Source organism: Vigna unguiculata, chromosome 11 (genome assembly GCF_004118075.2).
Source record: "Vigna unguiculata cultivar IT97K-499-35 chromosome 11, ASM411807v1, whole genome shotgun sequence".
Classification (NCBI taxonomy): Eukaryota; Viridiplantae; Streptophyta; class Magnoliopsida; order Fabales; family Fabaceae; genus Vigna; species Vigna unguiculata.
The window spans coordinates 33,277,828-33,301,247 of NC_040289.1; the positions used below are offsets into that span (position 1 = coordinate 33,277,828).

Below are 23,420 nucleotides of genomic sequence, written 5' to 3' on the forward strand. Positions count from 1 at the left end.
ATTTTTATATATAAATTAATTCATAAACAAAATCAAATATAGCATGTTATATATATATATATATATATATATATATATATATATATATATATATATATATATATATATATATATATATATATATTTTTAAACTAACACTTATAAAGATTTAATTTTCAATTAATTCTAAAAGTATGATTAGAAAAATAAGATTATTTTGAGATTTATTATATTGTGAGTCTTTTCTTTCATAGGATACTTTGGGATTATTAAGTCACGCAGCATTCTCTACATAACAGAACGACATTTACATCATAAATTATAAAAAATAAAATAAAAAAACTATTAAAAAAATATAAAATATAAAAAAAAATTGAAAATAATTCAGCGGAAAAATTATGAGAAAAAAAACTTGTTGAAAATATTATTAAACTTAAAAATGGTCATCTATTACAATACAAATTTATAACTGTTGTTTTTTCTGCACACCCTTTTTATAATGTTATCATTATCGTGAATGTTTTTACTTATTAAAATAACGTTATAACAATTAATAAACTATGTAGATATTTCATTTTTTATTTTAATCTTAATTGTATTTTAAAATTTAAAATCTTAAAACTATTATACAAACCATAAAAAAGAAAAAAAATAGTAAAAATCCACTTAAAATTACATGACGAATTATTATTTCATAATATAGTTATCTTTCTTCCTCTTTGATATAAATATGCAATTTATATTATTTCTTTTATATTCCTTTCGTTCAAATTATTAATTATATATTAAATATACAAATAGTATTGATATTTTTATTTAAATAAATTTTAAAAATTAAAACTAACAAAAAGTGATAAAGCTCATTAAAATAAAAGTAGTATAATAAAAAAATTGTACACAAAGTTTCTCTTATTTATAACAATATATAAAGAAGATATAATATTTTGTATTCTCATTTCAATATTTTAGTTTTACCTTTAATTATTATTTTAAAAATATTTATTTATAAATAATTTACCTTTTAACACTTATTTAAAAAAAAAACTTTTTTCTATACATATTTTATTTTTATAATTATCTTAAAAATTAATTATATATATTTTATTATCTTAACTCAAAGTTTTATAAAAATTAGGCTTAAATATACATTTGGTCCCTATTTTTGTCAAAATTATTTAATTTGATCCTTATTTTCGTTGTTTGTTCAATTTGGTCCTTATTTTTGGAAAATCGCATTCAATCGAGTCCTTTTGGCAAACAGTGTTAAAATTGTTAACGAGACAGTGACACAGTGAAACTGTTTGAGTTACGTGTCAAATTTTTGGCAGTGACGTTGACATAGTGAAATTTTACGGCCGTTGTAGGTTTAAAAGTTAGTGAAATTGATTTGGGGAAGAAATTAGGGTTTGATAGGTTTCAAGCAAAATTGTGCCCAACAAGAAACTTGTGCACAATCTACTTGGTGATTCAGAATTCGTGTTTGAGAGGTATGTCTTGTCACCATTCGTCTTCCTCCTCTTGCTGTAATAGTTGGGGGCAACCAAGTTGCGGTGGGTCTCATATTCGTGGTTCCAACGCAATCTCGAAGATTCAATCGCAAATCACTCTTCAAGCGCAAATTCCCCTCTTCGCGAACCCTAATTGATGAACAAGAAACTCCACCACCCAAGAACCCTAATTTTCCCCTTTCTCACCAACCTTAATTTTTTCCTATCTCTCGACCTCTCGAATGCCCAATTTCAATTTTTCACTCAACGAACTCTCTAACTCTCGAATGCCCAATTTCCTCTCGAACTCTTGCTACAGTAAACCCTCAATTTAAACTTTTTAATTTTTTTTACTTTACCATGTTTTATCTTTTTACGTAATTCAAACTTTTTTCTCCAATTTCTTTTTAACTGTGCCAATGTGTGCCATCATATATTCCAAAATTTGACACTTAACCCAAAAAGTTACACCGTGTCACTGTGCCATTAACAATTTTAACACCGTTTGTCAAAAGGACTCGATTGAATACGATTTTACAAAAATGATTATCAAATTGAACAAACAACAAAAATAGGGACCAAATTGAATAATTTTGACAAAAATAGGGATCAAATATATATTTAACCCTAAAAATTAACATTTGTGTTTTCGTGTATAAAAATAATTCATTTTTAAATAAACATAGCAAATCTCGGGTGACGCACCAGACACATTTATCATCACCTCCTATTGAAAAACAGCAAACTTTCAATTATTTGTAAGACCTTTAATTATAAGTAAGGTTTAAATATACTTTTGTCATCTGAAGTTTCTGCTAAAAATTAATTTTAATGTAATTTATTTATTCATTTGGTATTATACTCTTCTTCTTTTTTTTTTATAATTGTAAAATGATCTCTGTTGATTGTCAATATTAACATTTGCACTATATTATTAACTATTTTTAGTCTAGACAAAAATATACTAATAATATTAATAGTTTAGTATGATAAGTAAAATTAATTTTTGACAAAAATGTTATGTAAAAATATAATCCTTTAAGTACTTTGTGTGAAAAATTTAATTTTGATATATTATTTAAAGTAAAAATTATATATATATATATATATATATATATATATATATATATATATTATAAGGTTAAATATATTTTTGATTTTTTAGTTTTAAAGTAAAAATTAGAATTAGTCTCTTTTTATAACATTGACCTAATTTAATTATTTAATTTTAAAAATGTTAGATTTAGTACTATTAACCAAATTTAAATTTTTTTTAAGTTTATTTAATATTCTAGTCTCGTAATAACATTTAAATTATTTATACTAATTGACACATATTTCAACTTTAGTGTTAACTACAAAAATTATTTTGAAGCGTATTTGAAATGTCAAATAAATTAAAAAAAATTAGTTAAAAAAATTAAATTTACAAATTTTATTTTTAAAATAAAAAAATTAAAAAAAAAAAACATATTTAATCTTAATATATATATTTATTTATTTATTAGTGGAATTCAATATATCAAATTGTAACCGGTCAATCCAACCAACACCTTTTTCCAGGGAATAATTGATCTAATTATAATACTAGTCTACCAAAGATATTTTTTGTTTTTTTAATTACAAAATTATCACAAACTATTGTTTTTTATGAGAAACTAAAATTATTACTTTTCATTTTCTATCAAAATTTTTAAAGAAGACAAAATAATGAGATAATTTCATAATGTTTCCTTTAAGAATCTTTTTTTTTCTTTTTAATCAAATAAAAAATATCTGTGTGAAGTTTCCTCTCCTTTTTTGTCATATAACTAATAATGTAAGAATTAAAAACATTGAATGCTAACTCAGTTGACATGTGTATTAATTCGACTTCACGTGTGTTGACTTTTTTATTAGCACTAGGTGTTCTATTTTTGAATTCGGGGTGAAATATATTTATTCAACATTATTTTACTTTAAATAATTTTACCTAAAAACTAATTTACTTCATTATAAAAAAAAAATCTCAAATATTAATAGGACTAAACATAAATTAATTAAATTTAGAAAGAAATTCTAATTGCTCATAAAATCATGAAACTTAATACTATGTGAATGAATCTGGAAAATCTCAGAATAATGCACAAAAGCTCATATAGTGCTGAAAAATCATATTAACAATGAAAAATAATAATAATTATGTATGCATTTCTCTATTATTGTATACGTAGGCACATGCGAGAATATACGTAATTCCACATGTCATCAAGGTACCGAAGACCCAATCTATGGAAAAGAATTTCAAGGGTCTTCCACATAGTTTTCATTTTCTCACTATTTTTTCTATTTACACAGTCAATATTCATAAAGCATAATTATTATGATATTCATTGCACAAAGACATTTAAATATATTTTTCTCATTCAATTACTGATATACGCATGATAAAATTGTGATGAAATTTTAATCTCTAAAAGAAGATAATATTTTAGATGCGGTAATTGACTAAATAAATACGAGTTTGAGATTGAAACTTTGATCTCGTATGTGGAGAAGAAAACTCGTGACAGAATTTCAACTTTCAAAAGAGACAATATTTTCAGATGTGGTGATTGACTCAAGAATGCGATGGACAATGCCTTGAATATGGTGATTGATTCAAAAGACAGTTTATTATTTAATTTAATTTATTATTCTATTAATAGAGTGATTTTTTAAATATTAAATTATTCAATTTTGTAAATATTAAATTATAAACTCTATTTTTTCTAAAATTATAATATAATTTATAGAAGTAATATTTTAAAATTATAAATTTGAGTAAACTGTTTTTAATATTTTAATCAATTTACTCAATCTAATACAATTGATATATTAAATTATATCCATTATAATGAAACAATGTTAGGATATCAGGCTTCAAGGATGTCAAAAAAATTTGTACTCGCAGATATCCATATATAGCAGGTACAAGAATTTTTTATCATAATATTCGTACCTATAGATACTTGTATTCGTTATACTCTAATTTAAATTAAAAAAATTAAAAAAACACATTGATTTTGAACCGATTGTTTTTAATCAATTGATTTAAAAAATAATTAATTTCTTTGTAAACCGCCATTAAACACTATTTAAAGGAGTTATTTGAACTTTGTTTGGAATTTATAAATGTTATGTATTGTATCTTGTTTGAATAGTTAAAATATGTTGTTAAATATTTTAATTTTTGTTGTAAATACTCGTGGGTACTTGTGAATATCCATTGATATTAAAGAAAATATACAGATACTCGCATAACAAATACTCGCATGAATATAAGGATGAGTGATATTTATCTAGTGGGTAGGGGACGAGAAAGCTACTACACATACCCTACCCGTCCCATTGACATACCTATCCACCAATATACATGCTAACATACAGTAAATGAATTGAACATGTATATTGACATAATTTATTGTTATTAATAAAATGGAATTTAAATATAACATAAGAAGCTTACATCAATTACCATATTTTGAGCTTATCTATAAGGTTTAAATACTATTGTGGTCATTGTTTTGTTTCAATTTGGTCCCCTATTTTTTTGCGTTCAATTTGGTCTCTATTTTGTTAAATTATGTTTAATGTTGTCATTTTTGTTGACGTCATTTAAATTGATAATGACAGAGTGTACAGACTAACACTGTTCACATTACATAGATTGTTTTAATTATGATTGTTTGTGTTTTATTCAAACAAGTCTCTAATTTAATTAAATTTGTTCGATTTAGTCTCGACCTCCACTTCATTACTCTTAACCTCCACTTCATTATGACCATCACCATGAACTCCTTCATCACACTCACTCTTTATTTCATGACTCTTCACCACGACCACCACCATCGCGTCGCTGCCACCACCACCAACAACAAACTAAAACAATCACTACCACCCTACAATCATTACCACCACACTAAAATCACCACCACCACCACTACCACACTAAATACATATTCATCACCATCACACTGAAACTCCTACCACCGTGAGTGTTGTTGTTGGTGGGTTTAATGTAAGGCGGTGAATGTGATTTTAGTGTGGTGCTAGTGGTGGTGGTGATTGTAGTGAAATGGTGATGATTGTAGGGGGTGGTTGTAGGGTGGTTGTGGTGGTGGTTATTGTTTTAATGTGGTGGTGGTGGTTGTGGTTGTGAATTTAGTTTAGTGGTGATGATGATTTTAGTGTGGTTGTGGTTGTGGTTATGACGATAATGGTGGTGGTGGCAATGGTAAAGGATGCAGTGGTGAATGGTCATAAATAAAGAGTGAGGATGATGAAAGTCATGATGAGGGTCATGATAAAGTGGAGGTTGAGGGTAATGAAATAGAGGGTGAGACTAAAATAAACAAATTTAACTAAAATAAGGACTTATTTGAACAAAATACAAACAATGATAATTAAAACAGGTCACGTAATGTAGACAGTGTTAGCATGTACACTTTGTCGTTATCAATTTAAACGACATCAACCAAAAGGATGAAATTGAAAATAATTTAATAAAACAGAAACTAAATTGAACGCGTAAAAAAACAAGACCAAATCAGGAACCAAAAGATATTTCTAATGGACACAAATGATTTAATAATTAAAGTTTACATAAACAATATTATTTTTATAGACAATAAATAAAAATATATTTTACAAATATTTATAATGAAAAAATATTAGAAATAAAAAGTGAATTTTCTTTAGCACAAACAAATAGACAATTAGAGATATCTAACAACAAGAAAAAATGAAATAACAAGAAAATAATAAAAACATAATGCATTATTTAATTATAATCATTGTGTGTCCAAATACCCCACGTTTTGACTTGGACTTTTATAATAAGTTATTTTCATGCTCCTCATCAACAATGAGTAAAAATGAAATTAAAAATACATTCTTTTTCATTGTTTCGTAAGAAATACTTTTAAAAAAATAGAAAACTTTTTTGATATCTAGTAAAAATAAATAAAATTCATCCCTTTTACCCATCATTATACTCATATTTTTTATGTTATAATAATAATAATAATAATTATGTTAATCAAGAAACAAGTCGCATTATAAAGTTAACTGTGATAAGTTTGACTTCAATAGTTACAAGTTCTTACTTCAATTGCGACTTTCTTTAAAAGTATATTTAAAAAACTTTCGAAAATCCTCAAAAATAACTTCTAATGTAAGTGATTCCTTTCATAAATCGTTTTATAATTTCATACGCAAATCAATTCCTTAAAACTGATTATTTCAAACTTAACCAAACTAAAATGTAGTAATTAATAAAGCTTTTGTTGTGTGTTTTTGTTTGAACAAAACACACACAAACTCTTCTACTATTTGATTCCGCGTTTCCTTTTGCCTAATACATAACCTAGTAACGTATCTATGACTTAGTAATTAATGATGTAACGTCGGAAAATGATTAAAGTACGTAGTATGTGGAAATAGACAAATTTTACACCTTTCAAATAAGTGTTTTTGTATAAACAAATATTAAAGATTTGACCATTAGTTTCTATATTTCTTTAGTCAAATTTTCCTCACTCAAGAGTAGGCAAAGGGACAGCAAAGTATACCCACCAATTCTTTTTTAACGAATTTGGACCGTGTTGGATGAAAAAACATAGATAAATTTATTATATGATAATTTAAATTTTTTTAAGTTGATGAAAAAAATAATATCGAAACTTAAAAAAATTAGAATGGACAAGAATTAATGCCATATTTTTAATTCTTACATTTACTATGTAATATATAAAATATACAGTTAATAATTATCAAGTCTTAATTAATTTTTAGGGTTAAGTATGTTTTTAGTTCCGAATTTTGACCCAAAAATGAAATTCGTCCCTGTCTGAAACTTTAATACATTTTGGTCCTTAAACTTCAGAAATAAATGAATATAGTCATTTTAACTCAATTATGTTAATTTTTTTTGAGGTGTAGAACGCTTTTCATATTAATATTGAAATTTTTTTATACTGTTTTATACATTCCTGGTTCAATATCTATTGAGAAATATGTTTAACACCTCAAAAAAAAAGTTAACGTAACTGAGTTAAAATGACTATATTTATTAATTTTTAAAGTTTAAGACCAAAATATATTAAAGTTTCGGACAAGAATGAATTCTAAATTTGGATTAAAGTTCAGGGACTAAAAACATACTTAACCCTAATTTTTATATATTATATTTTGTTAAATAAAAGATCTTTGTTGAAATAATTATTTTACTTACAAATAAATCATTTTATTTAATCAAGAACTTTCAAATTAAATGTAAAAGGTTCATATCGTTCCAACTCAATCTTTCTTCTCTCAAGAATTTCACAAACTCTTTATATTAAGTTACGGTATTATATGAGAGTGAAACATTCATTAATTTCGTCAATATTCAAAATTTTGACCTATCATTATTTTGGTAACTTTCTTTTTTAATCATATATTTGTTTTCTATCCAAAAAAAAACTTCACATAAAATATCATTTAATATTTTAGTTGGACCAATTAATGCGTTCTTATGAAATGCAATCTGCACCTACGGTACCCTCGTAATGAATATAAACTGAAGGTCAAATATTCGGCATCTGGAATTAAAAAAATTAAGAAAACATATTCAAAATATATGTAATTGAATTGAAGATTTTAAAATTTGATAATTAAGCATTCCAATTTCATGCTCTGGTGGTAAGAAATATGACTGAGGAAATAACAACATCAAAGTTTGCTTAAAAATGTAAGAGTGTGAATGTAAATGTAAAATTTTAAACTAGATTAACATAAATAAGTTTGATAATTTGAATAAATAAATAAACATAATCTTCTAAGAGTTTAAACAAAATATACAATTTATTTACGTAATAATATTTCATTAGTGAAAGTTTCTTCAATTTTGAAATTTAATTATTGTTGGTGGTCCCATTTACACATCTCACACATAATTCCATTTTTATGTTATAGTCGGGCCTTGCTGGCTGTGTCAGAAACCAGAACAGAAGAAGTAGAAATTAATGCAGGTCATAAATTCATATTTTCATTTTTTGGAAAAGATAATAACTTTTGACTCCTTTCATTATCATTATCACTTCCTTGGATATTTCGTACATAAATGTCCTCGGAATAATTTAAGTAACGAAGATAAAGTTAAACATAAGAGATTAAATATATAAGACGCTATATTATTTTAAGGTTTTTAAGTTAAAAGTGATCGTAAATATTATATAAATTCATTAAATAGAGTGACTGATATATATAAAATTATAGTCTCTCACCAGGTTAATGATTATGATTTTCATATAAAAAAATATAGAATTAAACATGATTTTAGTTCCTAAATTTTGATGTGAAGTTAGAATTAGTTTTTGTCTAAAATTTTGATACAGTTTAGTTATCATATTTTAAAAATGAATAAATATAATTCTTTAAACTCAATTATATTAAATTGTTGACGTTTCGAACGTATTTCGTGGTAGTATTAGAATTATTTACACCATTTGACACATTTTCACTTTAACATCTACTTGGAAATGCCTTCAATATGTCAACAAAAGAATTAAAGTAATTGGGGGTTAAAAGAACTATATTTATTTATTTTTAAAATTTAGGGACCAAAATGTATTAAAATTTCATACAGCGATGAATTCCAAGATTGGATCAAAGTTTAGGTACTAAAAACATACTTAACAAAAAAATATATAAATTAATCGGTGATATAAAAAAAGGTCATCATATATACGTGTAAAATCAATATCATATATATATATATATATATATATATATATATATATATATATATAACTATAGTCTCTCAATAACTATAACCCTATATAAAAAAACGAAAAATATTTTTTTAACAAACATTTGATTGATAAAATTACTAAATAGAGTAATTTTTATTTTTATATAGAAGTTACAAAATTAAAGTAATAAAATTTTAGATTTTTTTTTTATCAAAATTGGTTGTTTGTCAAAAGTTTATCGAACAAATATTTTTCAAATTATCATTTTCCCATGAGAAAAATATATAATCCCATCAATAAACCGTAACAGATTTAGACACCAACATCACTTTCCTTAACAGATAGCAGTGAAGAAAAATTACAAAGAACTAATAATGTTATAGTTTGACATATATTTATAAGCACTAAAAAGATGAAAAAAAGAAAAAGAAAAACTGAAAACAGTTTCATGATTTGCAAAATACATATATAAAAAGGTAACATAAGTTGACAAAAGCAATTAATACAGTATTTATGAGCTTTCAAACCAGGAAATTAACTTTCCTCACAAACTATATCATACACTGCATATATATATATACCACAACTATCTGTGGCATTATATCTTTCACACTACATATGATACGACATCTATAATCATATGTTACAATAAAGTGACCTTAAATGACATGATGATCAAGGTATTCCAATGATAGGGAAGAAAGGAACATAGTAGCTACTTGGTGCCAAACCCCACTCCGGAGGAAGAGGAAGATCCACAGTTTTGGATGAACCAACCTGTTTCCCACTCTTGCAGTTTGTTCTTTGGGGGCACGATGTTCTGAAACTCAGAGGGGTGGAGATGGTGTACCTGTTATACTCTTTGCCCTTAATAATCTGGGATATCTGCTCCTTCCCTGAGGCATAAAGCTGAACCGGTCCACCCAGGACTTTTGCAAAGCAATTCTTTTTGTCTGAAGGAAGGTTAGCTTTGAAGGAGCCATCATTTTCTGTAGTCGCCACAACCAGTTTTCTCACACCATCACACTTCACTGAAACCTTAACATCTGCAACAACAAGAAAGAATACGAGATGCCTAAAACACACGTACAAAAAGTCAAACCAGACAGTTTTGGTTCTGATATCATATTTTTAGAAGTGGACTTTAAGCCTAACTCAAATCCATAAAATCGATTCGTAAGTTGAGGTTTGCACTTCATTGTATATTATGAAATTGTCTTATCTCTAGTCGAAACGAGCCTTCTTATCATTAGAGAGTGTGTGTAATATGCATGAGATTTTAGGTTATGGCAGTAAAACAAAAAAGATAAACAAAACATGCACGTGCTATTTGGCTAAGAAACAGAGTAATGGATATAATGAACATTGGTTTAGATATAACTAAAGGAAGTAGAAAATGGAAGAAAGTTGGCAAACCAGATAAGGGATAGTTAAGAGTGCAGTCAACGCATGAGACTTTGCCCTGTAGCGTTTGAGATGTTGAGGGTTGAATTTGAGCTAGGGCAAACACAAGGAGAAGAACTGTGATAACTTGAAGAGTGGCCATGATATGGAAGGAAGAAGAAGGTGACAAAATATAAGGAAAAAAGGGAAAGGAAAAGTGAAGAGAAAGTGGTAAGTTTGGAGCTTATAAATACAAGAAACAATGAAGTGAGGACATTAAATGTGAGGGGTCCTTGGCTGATATTAGTAGTTGGTGTCAACAGAGTGTAGTTAAGATACCTTTGGTAGAGGTTATCAACATATGACAACAACTATAGTAGCTATAGTGTGCATTGGAAACCAACCTACATATATATAATATTCCTATAAAAATTATTTATTAATATTAGAAAAATTGATGTATCAACATTTAATATTTGTTTATAGAAAAAAAAAAATTGACAAGTTCATTGATTATACGAGATGAAAGGAAAAAAAAGATGAAAAAGAAAAAAGTTAAATACATTTTTATTCTTAAATTTAAATATGAAATTAAATAAATATAGTCTTTTAATTCAATAATATTTTTTTATGCATTAAAAAATATCTTAACTTAAATATTTGAGTTAGAACGTTAAAAAATTAAACACGAATAAATTAAAAATATTATACCTTTTTAAGAAAAAAAAAGCTAATTTTAAATTTTTATTAAAATTAAGGCACTAAAATATATTTAAAGGATATCATTACTCACGTGTAGTTAGATTACTCTGAAAAGCACTGTCTTAAAGGTAGAAAGATTGAATTCTCACTCCATAACTAAATCTCTTAACAGAGTTACCTATATATAAGAAAAAAAGATGTTTTGTTCTATTAAATGTTCATGTTTTTATTTATGAATAAAAGTAATTATTAATGTTAGTGAGAGGTCACAAATGTCATGCTTTTAATTAAGATTAATTATTTTTATTATCATTTGTAGAAAATTAATTAAAGAATTGAAAACATGATTTCTTTTACTAAAAACCATATCAAAACATATTAAAAATTATAAAAAAGGCATTTTTTTTCAAATTTTGATATAAAAATATTGTTAACCGTTAGGGATGTTAAAGGTAGGTATAGAGTCACGGAACACTAGTTGTTCACATTAATTTAGTCCCTGCAGCTTGTACCAGGTAAAGTATTGGCCAATTTATAATTGTGAGTTTACACGGGTTAATTTACCTAATTTGGTTCAATGTGTGGATTAATTTCGTGAGTTTGAAAATTTTAAAAATATTAATTTTTTTTTTAGTTGTTCTAATATACCAAAATTTCATTTTAAGACGACCCAATCAGATCCAACAAATTCAAATTTTTTGCTGAGTATTTTTTTGTGTTGTTCTCTGTTGAACATTAAAAATATATTATTTTTATTTTTTAAAAATAAATTTAATATATTTTAAAATTTTAAAATTAATGTCCATCAATATATTTTGAAGACACAACGAATAAATATCAGACCAAAAAATTAATAGAGAATCCACACTATTGAATCAACTCACAAATCATTCTTTTAAGGAAGTTTTAAATCAATCACGTATGAGTTTATTTTAGCACCAAGTAATCATATAGTACTAATTAACGTAAGGAAACAAATAAGAACAGTATAAAAATCCCCATGCATTTGTTGATTCATCAATTAATTTAAAATGAATAGGGATTATGGTTGATCCTCCAAAATCCTAAAACCTAATTTATAATAATGAATGAAACAACAAACAACACATTAACAATGAAATTTGGAAAATGCTTTTAAAGAGGGTTTTGATGAGTAATGTGTAAAATTTTAAGTTGTACATGTCGAAATATTTATTATCGTAATAATCTATCCATTGATTGGTTAAAAGAAAATTCCAATTTGATTACAATTTTCAAGGTAAAAAATTATATTCTTAGAGAAATTAGAATTGGAGCAAATGATGTAAGATAGTTTAAACAACTATAATGAAGTTGCTTAAAAATTATGCTTTGAAGGAGAGAAATGAATATACAAAATATTTATATGTAGGTGAGTTTTAAGATTTATATGATTAAGTTAAATACTTTTGTTCTCACTATTTTAGTTTTAAAGTAAATTTTTGAATATAATGGTTATGTAATTTGTTGTCAAAATTATCTTATTTGATATGTTTTTGACTAATTCTTGAGGACAACAAATACGTTGATCATCATTCATGAAAGAAAATAGGTAAAATTAAACAAATAAAAATAGTGACATTTTTTTCCACAAAACTTGTTGTGTTGAAAAACACTTTGCTATGTGGCATGAATGAATAAAGTGTCTGCAACAAAGTCAATGACAGTTTTAAACAGCTAGCATGTACCACATACTCACTTAGCTTAGTTGTGTTGAAAATTCATGCAGTGTAGAAATTTCTGGGTTACAGTGTTTTGTCAACCGTAAGATAAACCTTGAAAATAAAGAAAACAAAATAGCTGATTATTGGGATTAAGACGAAATTTATAAGTTTAATCACCTTGAATGATAATTTTTATATTTGTTTATATATCATAAAAAATAATTTATTTTCTAATTAAAGTTAAAATTTTAAGGTTAACTATGTTTTTCATCTTTAAACTTTGACGTGAAATTGAAATCCGTTAATGTCCGAAATTTTGATATTTTTTAATCGTCAAGCTTTAAAAAATGAATGAATATAGTCTTTTTAACTTAATTACATTAATTTTTTTATGTGTCAACCACATTTTTTAATAAACATTAAAACGAAAATGTGTTAAAGAATGTAAATAACTCAAATACTAATATAAAATACATTTGAATATAAAAAAAGTTTAACGTGAGAATTATAATAATTTATTTTGAAATCTTGAGAATCAAAATGTACCAACATTTTATACATGAATGAATTTTAATTTTGTGTCAAAGATTAAAGACGAAAAATACATAACCCAATTTTAATATATTTTACGAATCAAAATATAATATTTTAAATATAGAACTAAATATTTATATTTATCTCATAACAAGTGATGAATGATAATATATATATATATATTAATAAATAAAAAATCTCGTTTAAATTTGTTTTAGATAGTTTTAATATCATCTTGAAAAATAAATTTTAAGTTTAACTTTACAACATTTACTTAAAAATAAGATTTATATCTATTATATACTATAAATTTATTTGATTTTGAATGAATGAACTCTCCTATTATTTAACTCATATTTTATTTAATTTTGGGTTCAGAAGAAATTATTGGAACTGGAAAGAAAAGAAAGTAAGAGGAAAGAGCGTCAAAGATTTTCAACATGGAAGTCAGAAAGAGTTTTCAAGTTTGGTTTGAATGTGAAGAATAGGTGAGATGAATTAGATGGGAATAATAAAGAAGCTAGGTGATGCAGTGGAAAGTAGATATATAAGAACCAATGACAAAGATTTTTGAAAATGAATGCAAATATTTTAAACAAAATAAAAACACTAAGCTTTAACTCATCATCACCTTTGTGTTCACCTTTACTCCTACTTCTGACATGCCATTAAATTCACTTTAATGCTACTTTGCATCTGTGGATGAGCTTCACTCAACAATTTTCTTCACCCATATTAATTTTACTATTTTCGCATTTATGCTTCCACTGCAAATATCTCCTTAACTTATTACTTTTGGATACGGGTCTCTTCAATTAAACATTATACCATTTCTTTAATCATAATAAAATAACAATAATTAAGACAATACAAATAAAAACTTTAATGGGACTTTAACATTATTTTACCTTTATAAAAATTATGTTTAGTATCCGAAGATTAAATGTATGTCCATCTTATAAATTAATTTTATAGAATTAAATTAGGTTTAAAATCTTTTTTTTAATATAATATATAAAATTATTCTTATTATGTTTAATAATTTTGTATTGTTTGAGAGTCGAGGTCAAAGATAGTTTAAATATTTTTTTCTTCTTTTATTCTCTTAGATGTCTTTTAAAGATCAAAAGGTAATGAAACACAAATTTCTAATTGATATGAGACTATTGGACGTGTTATCTATTGCAACCAAACTCGTGAGACAACAAATCAAAATAAAGTTTGAAACAAAGAGAGTTTGGAGTTGTCATCATAGTTTATTCGAAAAAACAAAAAAATAATAAAAGGTCCACACAAAAAATCAGATTTTGGGTCTGAGAGGTTTTTACGTGTGGAGATGGTATATTAGCACTCCACAATATTCGTTTTATGTGGTGAACCCAACTAAAATTGACTTTTCTCCTACATATTTTCATTGTAAATAATTTAGAAGTGTAAAATTTTATGAGATTGAAGTAGACATACATCTTCTTAACAATTAAGAAATATTCATTTTCACAGTATAAAAATGGAACTCCCCTCTCTCATTCTTTCCGTATCATTCTTCTTCCATTTTGATCCATAGTGTAAAGTTTGAACAATGAGTACACGTGACTTTAAATTGTGTTGGATGAATATGAGTTCCTTTCCAATGTTTTTAATGGAGATATATGCAATGATAGTGTCACCCCACAGAATGGAAATTCCCTATAACGGTTTGGGAAGAACATTCAGAAAATGAATAGGAAAAACCAAACTTTACATACTTTTTGGATGATTGTCTAAATTAAGAAATAATAAAAAAAGAAAATTACCTCTCAGTGCAGGGCCCGATTTAAGTTGGTTCCGAGGCTTGGTTGACACAAAATCCAGGTAACCATTCTCATTCTAAGAAGGGAAGTGGCAGTGATTCCAACGCAAATGTTAATAAATATATTAAATGTTTTTATAGTATGTAATAAAGGAAGGTATTCTTTTCTTGTTGAACCCGATTGATGAAGATTTTTTTTCTATTTTTTTATCGGTAATGGTAATTGTTAGAAGTTGCTAGCACAGAGAGTTGAATGCATTACTGTTATTAATACATTTAATAAAGTATCACATTGTTTAGATCTAAGTAAATTTAAATATTTTTTCTTTTTTCACTTTTGATATGTCTTTTCAAAATAAAACTGTGATAGGCATTTTCTAAGATAAATAGGTTTAAATATATTTTAGTCTCTCAAGTTTAAGTGAATTTTAGAATTAGTCAATCTTTAAACATTTTGACCAATTTAGTTTTTTATCTTTAGAAACATTTGGATTTAGTCATTTTAATCAAATTTTGTTAGGTTTATCTGACTTTTCAAGTACATCTCATAATAGTATTTGAATTGTTTATCCTATTTGACACATTTTCGTTTTAATGTTAACAATTTGATCGTAAAGTGCGTTTGAAACGTCAAATAAACTTAACAAAATTTGGTTAAAAGGACTAAATCCATACATTTATAAAGTTTGAGGACTAAATTAAATCAAAGTTTCACAGAATAACTAATTTCAATTTTCACCGAAAATTAAAGGACAACAACATATTTAACCCAAACAAAAAATATCAATTCCATCGTCAGATTTGCAACTAGTCGGAGCACACACTTATCTCTTCTAATTTTACCATTAAGTGATCTTTACAACTTCACTTATTGAAGATGACACTAATTCAATTGAAAGCCTTAAGGAACGGAAGAGGGACCATATGATGCTCCATGGCTGTGCCCGCGATAAAAGGAAATGTTTTTGGAAGTGAAGTGTGGTAAGTGTTATGAGAAGAAGATTGTGATAGGGTTAGGTGGTGAAGCCTTTGGAATATTTATAAGGTAGAAAGAATAATTATTTAGGAACACCTAACATTTAAATGCTATCTAAGTGCTGGGAAAGTTTAACTCATTACAAAAACACAGGTTGGTGTTAAACAATGTATTGTCATCTCATGGAGCTAAGTGTTGGAGAATTAATATAAATTATTATTTTTTAACTCATCATTCTAATCACTCTTATATTATTATTAGCATACACACAAACACACAACAATTATGTGTACCTATTTTTTAAAGATGCGTGATATTATATTAATAGGTGATGATAATGTAATGTTTTTAAATTAATATATAAAATAAAATTATATTTAGGTTAAATTACTCTTTTGGTCCCTTTATTTTCGTTGTCTCAATTTGGTCTTCATTTTTTTAAAAATAACTCAATTTGGTCGTCACCGTTAGTTTGACCAAACAACGTTAAAGTCAACGTCACATGTCAATTTCTGGTTTTTTTAAATTTTTTAATTTTTTTAAATTTTTAATTTTTTTTGACACGTGGTACAACTATGAAGTGACACATGTCAAAATTAAAAAAAATATTACAAAATATTAAAAAAATTTAAAGAAAACAGAAATTGACACGTGACGTTGACTCTAACACCGTCTGGTCAAAGTTAACTGTGATGACTAAATTAAGTCATTTTTAAGAAAATGAAGACCAAATTAAGACAACGAAAAACTTGAGGACCAAACTGAAATTTCATGACAAATAGAAGGACTAAAAGAGTAATTTAACCTTATATTTATTAAAAATAAAGTAAAATATATATATAAAAAGGGAAAATAACTGTTGATAAATAGAGAAAAAAAAAGAGCAAAAATAAATGATTTTTTCAAGAAGCTTCTAAAAGTAACGGTCAATTTTCAAAAATATAATAAATAATTATATTTTAAAGGATAAAATTAGTATTTTGAAATGTGAACACAAAAGAGAGAATCTCTTTATATATTATTATAAATATCATATTATTAAAAAATAAAAAAAATAATTTAAATAATAGATTAAAAGTAGATAAAAATATCCTTATCTAAACGAAATGCGGTGCATTAATGGGTAAAAATAAGTGAATTATGCAGAGGAAACAATAATGCAGGAAGCATAATCTTACCTGTCTGCATTAGTCTTCCTTACCTTTAAATGTTAAATGGGCAATAATGAAGTAAGATTTGATATAAATATATGGGTTGAAGGAGGGGTGACGTGGATATCATGATCATCCTAAAAATTTGGAACCTCTCTTTCAATTTACTTCATACAAGTACTTGGTACTCGTGGATACTTAAAGAAAATGCAAGTTTCTCACTGCAAATCCTAAATACAATTATGACTTTTTATTTCCTTTTTTTCCAACTTTTGTTGAAAAATTGTAAGTAGAATTTATCTATGTTTTTATTTCAGTTAAGTTTTAATTTTTTAAAAATTTATTTAATTAGATATTTAGTATCGTATCAATGTTAAAAATATGTTATGTGGTGTCTGTTTGCAGTTTTTCTTTTTTACTTTTTTTCAAAAAACATTTGCCCATATATTAAGAGACAATGATAACGTCATGTGTTAATATTAATATCACGTGTTAAGTGTTATTATTTTATATTCAAATTAAATTTAATATATATATATTTTTTATTCAATTTAATTCTAATTTCTTTTAAATAAAATAATGTTATCCCGTTATCTTTTTCAAATTAGAATAAAATTTGTATAGATCTTATAATAATATTTTTATTAAAATTTACTTTTTAACATATTAATTATTTAAATTATTGAATATTTGTATCTTTTTAATTAATAACAAAAATTGATTTTTTAAATTATTTTTACTTTTCATAAAAGATAAGTATTTAGAACTATTATATTATTCATGCATATTTTTTATAAGTAATTTATTTAAATAAAATCTAATAATATTGTTAGAGGTGATTTAAAAATGATTTTAGAAGTATTTAATAAAAAAATCAATTTGAAGATAAATATCACCATAACATTTATTTAAATAATAAATTTGGTCTTAATCTAGAGAGTGTCAACATTACTCCATTTTAAAAAATTTAAAAGTTGATTGAATCGAGTCCAAGAAATGTCATTAGGATAGGCTCTAACTTGACTCTAATACCGTGTTAGAAGTGGGTTCTAAGCCTAACTCAATCCCACAAAACCGGCTTGTAAAATGAGGATTTCACCCACTTATATATTGTGAATTGACCTTATTTTTAGTCAATGTGAGACTTCCAACATCTACTAACTAACATGTGACATGTCTTTAACGTTATTGGTTTGTTGGTAAGGTAGTAATTGAAATGACCAGTCATTTGTTTCAAAAATTAGGACTTCAATTGAAACAAAAACAAAAGTGAGACCTATTTACAACTTTTCAACATAAAATTTGACAAAATGAGTAATTAAGGCAAAAAAATATTAAAGATGTCATGGTATTTAGCACATGATCCATAATGATATAGGGATGACAATGCACGATAGGTCATGGGGGCTGCAAGAAGAAGTGTGGGGTAGGCTGAGTATTTTATTCTGTTGGCCTGTTTAGGCTCGTCTCGCATAACCTATGGCCGATTGGCTAGTCCGCATTTAGCTTTCATAGACTTAACCTTTTAAAATCCAGGAGCATCAACACAACACATCATCTATATTTATGTTAAGCAACTTGCTCATCATTTATTCTCTTACTCATTCAAATCTAATAAGAACTCTCTCATTTACGTTTCTTTCTTTACTTCAATCTGGTTTAAAATCATTTCTATTTTTAATAAACTTTTACTTAAAATTAAAATTATAAAAATATAAATATTACTTATTTTAATAAACAAGCTTATAAAAATAATTATTTCTACTAATTTAATTAAATACAAATAAAATTATTAAATTTATATGCAGGTCACGAACTAACCCATAAACTAATAAACTAAACATTCTCGAGACGAGAAAAAAAAAATTAACTTAGCATCTTTTGTATGGATAAACCAATCTAATTCACTTTTTATAGACCAAATGTAGGACATACCAAAATAGTGTGAATATCATAATGATACATGATTTTGATTGTGTTTTCCAAGTTCCAACACTTATATAATAAACAGTTTTGTGTTCTTATATGTATCAGTAAATTTAGGTTAACATTTTTATTCTAAAATTTTGGGTGAGATCGGTTGAAAAAAAGCCTTAAAAGTTTCATTTTCTATATGAAATGAAGCTTCCTCAAGTGTTTTAATTATTTATAATTATTTTATTTAGATAGAATAATTACATTGTTTTATATATTTTTTATTTAAATAAGATAATTAAATTTCTTTTTAAGATAAAATTTCATTTAAAAACTGTACTAAAAGTAAAATTTACAAAAAAATATTAGTTTAATCTATATATTTAAATAATCTACGTAGATGTGTTCATTCTTTTCATAATAAAATTATTATTTATTATAATTATAAAAATAATTATAAATAATTTACACAATTTTACTGCAAACAATTATTCTAGCTTTAAAAATGATTAAATTTAAAAAAAAAATATCAATTATCAAATCATTAAATTTTAAAAAATGGTTACTTAAAAGATAAAATTAGTAAAAAAAATATTTTAGTTTTAAAAAATTGTTATTTAAAGGATAAAAGTGAAAGAAAAAAAAATATGTGAGAGAAATATCTTTATATAATGGTTTAAATAATTTTTTAGATAATCTATACTTATATATATGAAGAAATTATTTTTTTTGTGTACATAATTTTTATTCTCATTTTATCTTTTATAATATAATTATTAACTTAATTTTTTAAGATATATAATTGTTAACTAATTTTTTAGAAGTAACCTATATTTTAAAATATTTGTATAAGATTGTCACATGTATTTTTTTTTTATTATTATATTTGTAGTTTCTACTACTAACATTGCTGACATTTAGTTAATTACTTACTTCTTACTATTTTTATTATATTTCTCTTATATATACTTACATATAAAGATAATACCTCATTTTTATATACACACTTTTTATTATTATTTTATCTTTATAATATAATTATTAATTATTTTTTAAAATATAAACTTTAACTGATTTTATAAGAGTAACCGATAGTTTGATAGTTTGAGACATTGGTATAAAACTGTCAGGTTTTCCTTCTTTTCTTTTTCTTTTTTATTCTTTTACTATATTTTTAATAATTATTTTTCTATTATATATTATCTTAATCAATTTACATATATTATTAATTTATAACACAATACAAATATTTAAAAAATACACATCTATGTGTACACCAGTGTGTATAAAAAGTGTAAGGCCCCCATTTTATTTCTGCCCTAAAGTTGGTGGGCTGCCCTTGTAAGTGGGTCTAAGGCCGGCCCAACGTATAAGTCCTTAGGTCTGCCCTAATTCCACACTCACTCTCACTATTGCAGAAACTCAGCAGCCGTCACCTTCTCCTTTCGCACTAGAGCTCTGCTAGGGTTCCTCCCCAAGTCTCTCGAGCTAGCTCCGAGTCAGTTTCTACTCCACGTAAGTACCCCTCTAGATCATCGGAGTTCCTTTTTTTGCTTTCCCTTGTATTTTTGCAGTTAGGGTTTGGTACTAATCTGCCCTGGTTCCGTGTACCTTCTGTTTTCAGCTCCTTAGTGCGTACTAGAGCTGCTGTGCTCCTTGGTTACGCGTCGAACGTCCTGTACGAACCCATTTCCAGGTACGGGAAGTTAGGGTTCCAGTTTTTGATGTTGTTTTGGTCGTTCTTGAGTTAGTTACTGATTTTATGAATGAATGCTTCGATTTGATGTGTGAGGATGCCTTGTATGCTTGGTTGGTTCGAAAAACATGGTTGTTGCAGGCGAAACAGTGGCGAGACCTGTTAATCTCGCCCAAGCGAGCCAGTCTCGCCTAGGCGAGACAATCAGGGATTCGCCCAAACTCCTTTTACGCGAGAGGTCGCCCATGCGACCCGCTCAAAATTTTGAGCGAGCAGGCAACTCGCCCAGGCGAGAGGGGTCTCGCCTAAGCGAGATCCCGCGTTGCTCATGCCCCTGATCTTGTGCCCTTGCCTAGGCGGAGGGGAAACTCGCCTGAGCGAGACTGTCTCGCCTGAGCGAGACCCCTCAGCCTGAGCGAGGTGTTGGGCGAGACAGTGCTGTGTTTGGATGTCTATTGGTTCCTGAATGATCCGTTTTGGTTGAGTATGACTGTATGATGAGTGATATGTATATAATGGAGCATGAAGTATATTTGGCATGATTCATGAATTTTAGATGATGGGTTGGTATGAGAATTGGCATGTGAATTAAATGAGACGGATAATATTAAAGTGGCATGATAACATGATGAGTTGGATCTTACTTACATGGATAAACTATGAGGTGTTGGAATGAGTTGGGCCTGGATCACGAAAAGCATTGGCTTCAAAGGTTGGTACGAGTGATGTATATCTATGCGTGGTAATTATTATTTTGGTTATGTGAATGAGGTCGATCTGTGTCAGTGCATAATTCCTTGGGGTCTCTAGGTGAGACTTTCAGGGTTGCGCTTCAGTGGTCGAGACGTAATCCCATGGTCCCTCTTAGTGGGTGTCCATGGTGGTGCCCCATCTGTATAACTAGGTAAGGATTCAAGGTAAGGTTGTATCCTGACACTCTAAGGAGCCAGTTAGTCTCACCTAGAGCGGACGGACTGATTCCTGTGGTGAGAGTAGCAGGAGGCCTGAAATCCATTAAGGGCTAACTTTGTGGTGAGGGAAATTTGATTCATCATAACACTTGTATTACATGGCTCAGGATCGAGCAGCTCGGGGTTGAGCAGAGGTATCCACCACAAGTGCAAGCATCCGCTGAATCCGACTAAGTTATACGTATCCGGATGAGTCGAGTCGAGTCGTAGTGTATTGAATGAAGAGTCATAACATGTTTGGTTGTTATATCGATGTGAGATGATGAGCATATATTTGACTGTATGATGCATATGTTGTTGGCTCTAGCTTACCCGTTTTGTTGCATGGTTGTGTTGTATGTGGATGTTCTTTCTTGCGATGATCATCAACTTGGTTGATGGGAGCAGATGGGCGAGGTTCTCGTGGTCAACAAGGGAATGGCGATTCCGCTACTTAGCCATCTGGGCTGGATCTCATACTTCTTTCCTTCATGCTTTCTTTAGGGTTGTGGCCCCGGTATTCGTGGTTATTAGATTGTAAACTTTTAGATGAACCGTTATCCTGCTTGTTGGCATCGTGGTGTGCCTAGTTTTGTAGGGGTGATGTTGAGAACCCCAGGACTGCGTTGTTATACTATCTTATGTGTGGTGTCTCCTTTAATTGCGTTTATAAATTAAATGGGACGTTACAAAAAGAATAGTTAATTATAGAATTTTTAATTTCTTTTGTGTGAATTTTAAATTTTATAATTATTTTTATTTAAAATATTTTCTTAAAATTTTGAATTTGAATTTTCTTTAATTTTTTTATCCAAACAATTATTTGACTTTAAAAAAATTTCAATTCACGAAATAAATAGGTCATTATCTTAAATTATTTCATCCAAATATCTTATAAAAAATTTCATTTTTTTCAATTACGGAATAATGGCCAGGTTCTTTTTTCTGGATTTTTCCCCATAAGGCATTTTCATCAGTTTTTGTTTCTCTCTATGACAAAGTACTTTTAAATTTATTCAACATTCGTTAATCGGGTATTTATTTTACTTGTGTATATTTCTTCTTTTCATTCTATACTCATCTAAAACATGAGAAAACAAATTAACTTTCTTTCCATTTTCCTTTTATCAAAAACCGGCTAACTAATAATTTCAGTTTCTATTTAACATTTTCATTTCCGATTTTTTATTATACCATTTATTTTAGTAAGCTAAAATTTAATATCTATATTAGTTTTAATTTTTTGTATTTATTTAAATAAAAATATGTATTATTACTTTTATATTTAATGTGTAACCTACAATTTAAATGAAAAGAATCTTGGAGAAATAATATAAATGACTAATCTGGATGAAAGAAATAAAAAAGAAGAAGAAGTAAATGTAAAGTGGAATAAAAATCCTAAAATGCACTTATTATATAC

At 26.8% G+C, this 23,420-nt stretch overlaps 1 protein-coding gene and 1 long non-coding RNA gene across 2 annotated transcripts; one reads left to right on the forward strand and one right to left on the reverse strand.

Moving 5' to 3' along the window:
- Positions 1 to 9,664: 9,664 nt before the first annotated feature.
- LOC114168963 lies at positions 9,665 to 10,842 on the reverse strand. Its single transcript, XM_028053967.1, has 2 exons — positions 10,637 to 10,842; positions 9,665 to 10,266 (listed from the first exon to the last, which is right to left on the reverse strand). The coding sequence occupies exons 1-2, from the start codon at positions 10,764 to 10,766 to the stop codon at positions 9,896 to 9,898; spliced, it is 501 nt and encodes a 166-aa protein (XP_027909768.1). The 5' UTR covers positions 10,767 to 10,842; the 3' UTR covers positions 9,665 to 9,895.
- A 9,931-nt stretch (positions 10,843 to 20,773) lies between these two features.
- On the forward strand, positions 20,774 to 22,603 carry LOC114168536. Its single transcript, XR_003600688.1, has 3 exons — positions 20,774 to 20,866; positions 20,976 to 21,047; positions 22,406 to 22,603. It is a non-coding gene; the product is annotated as an uncharacterized LOC114168536 (long non-coding RNA).
- Positions 22,604 to 23,420: the final 817 nt, after the last annotated feature.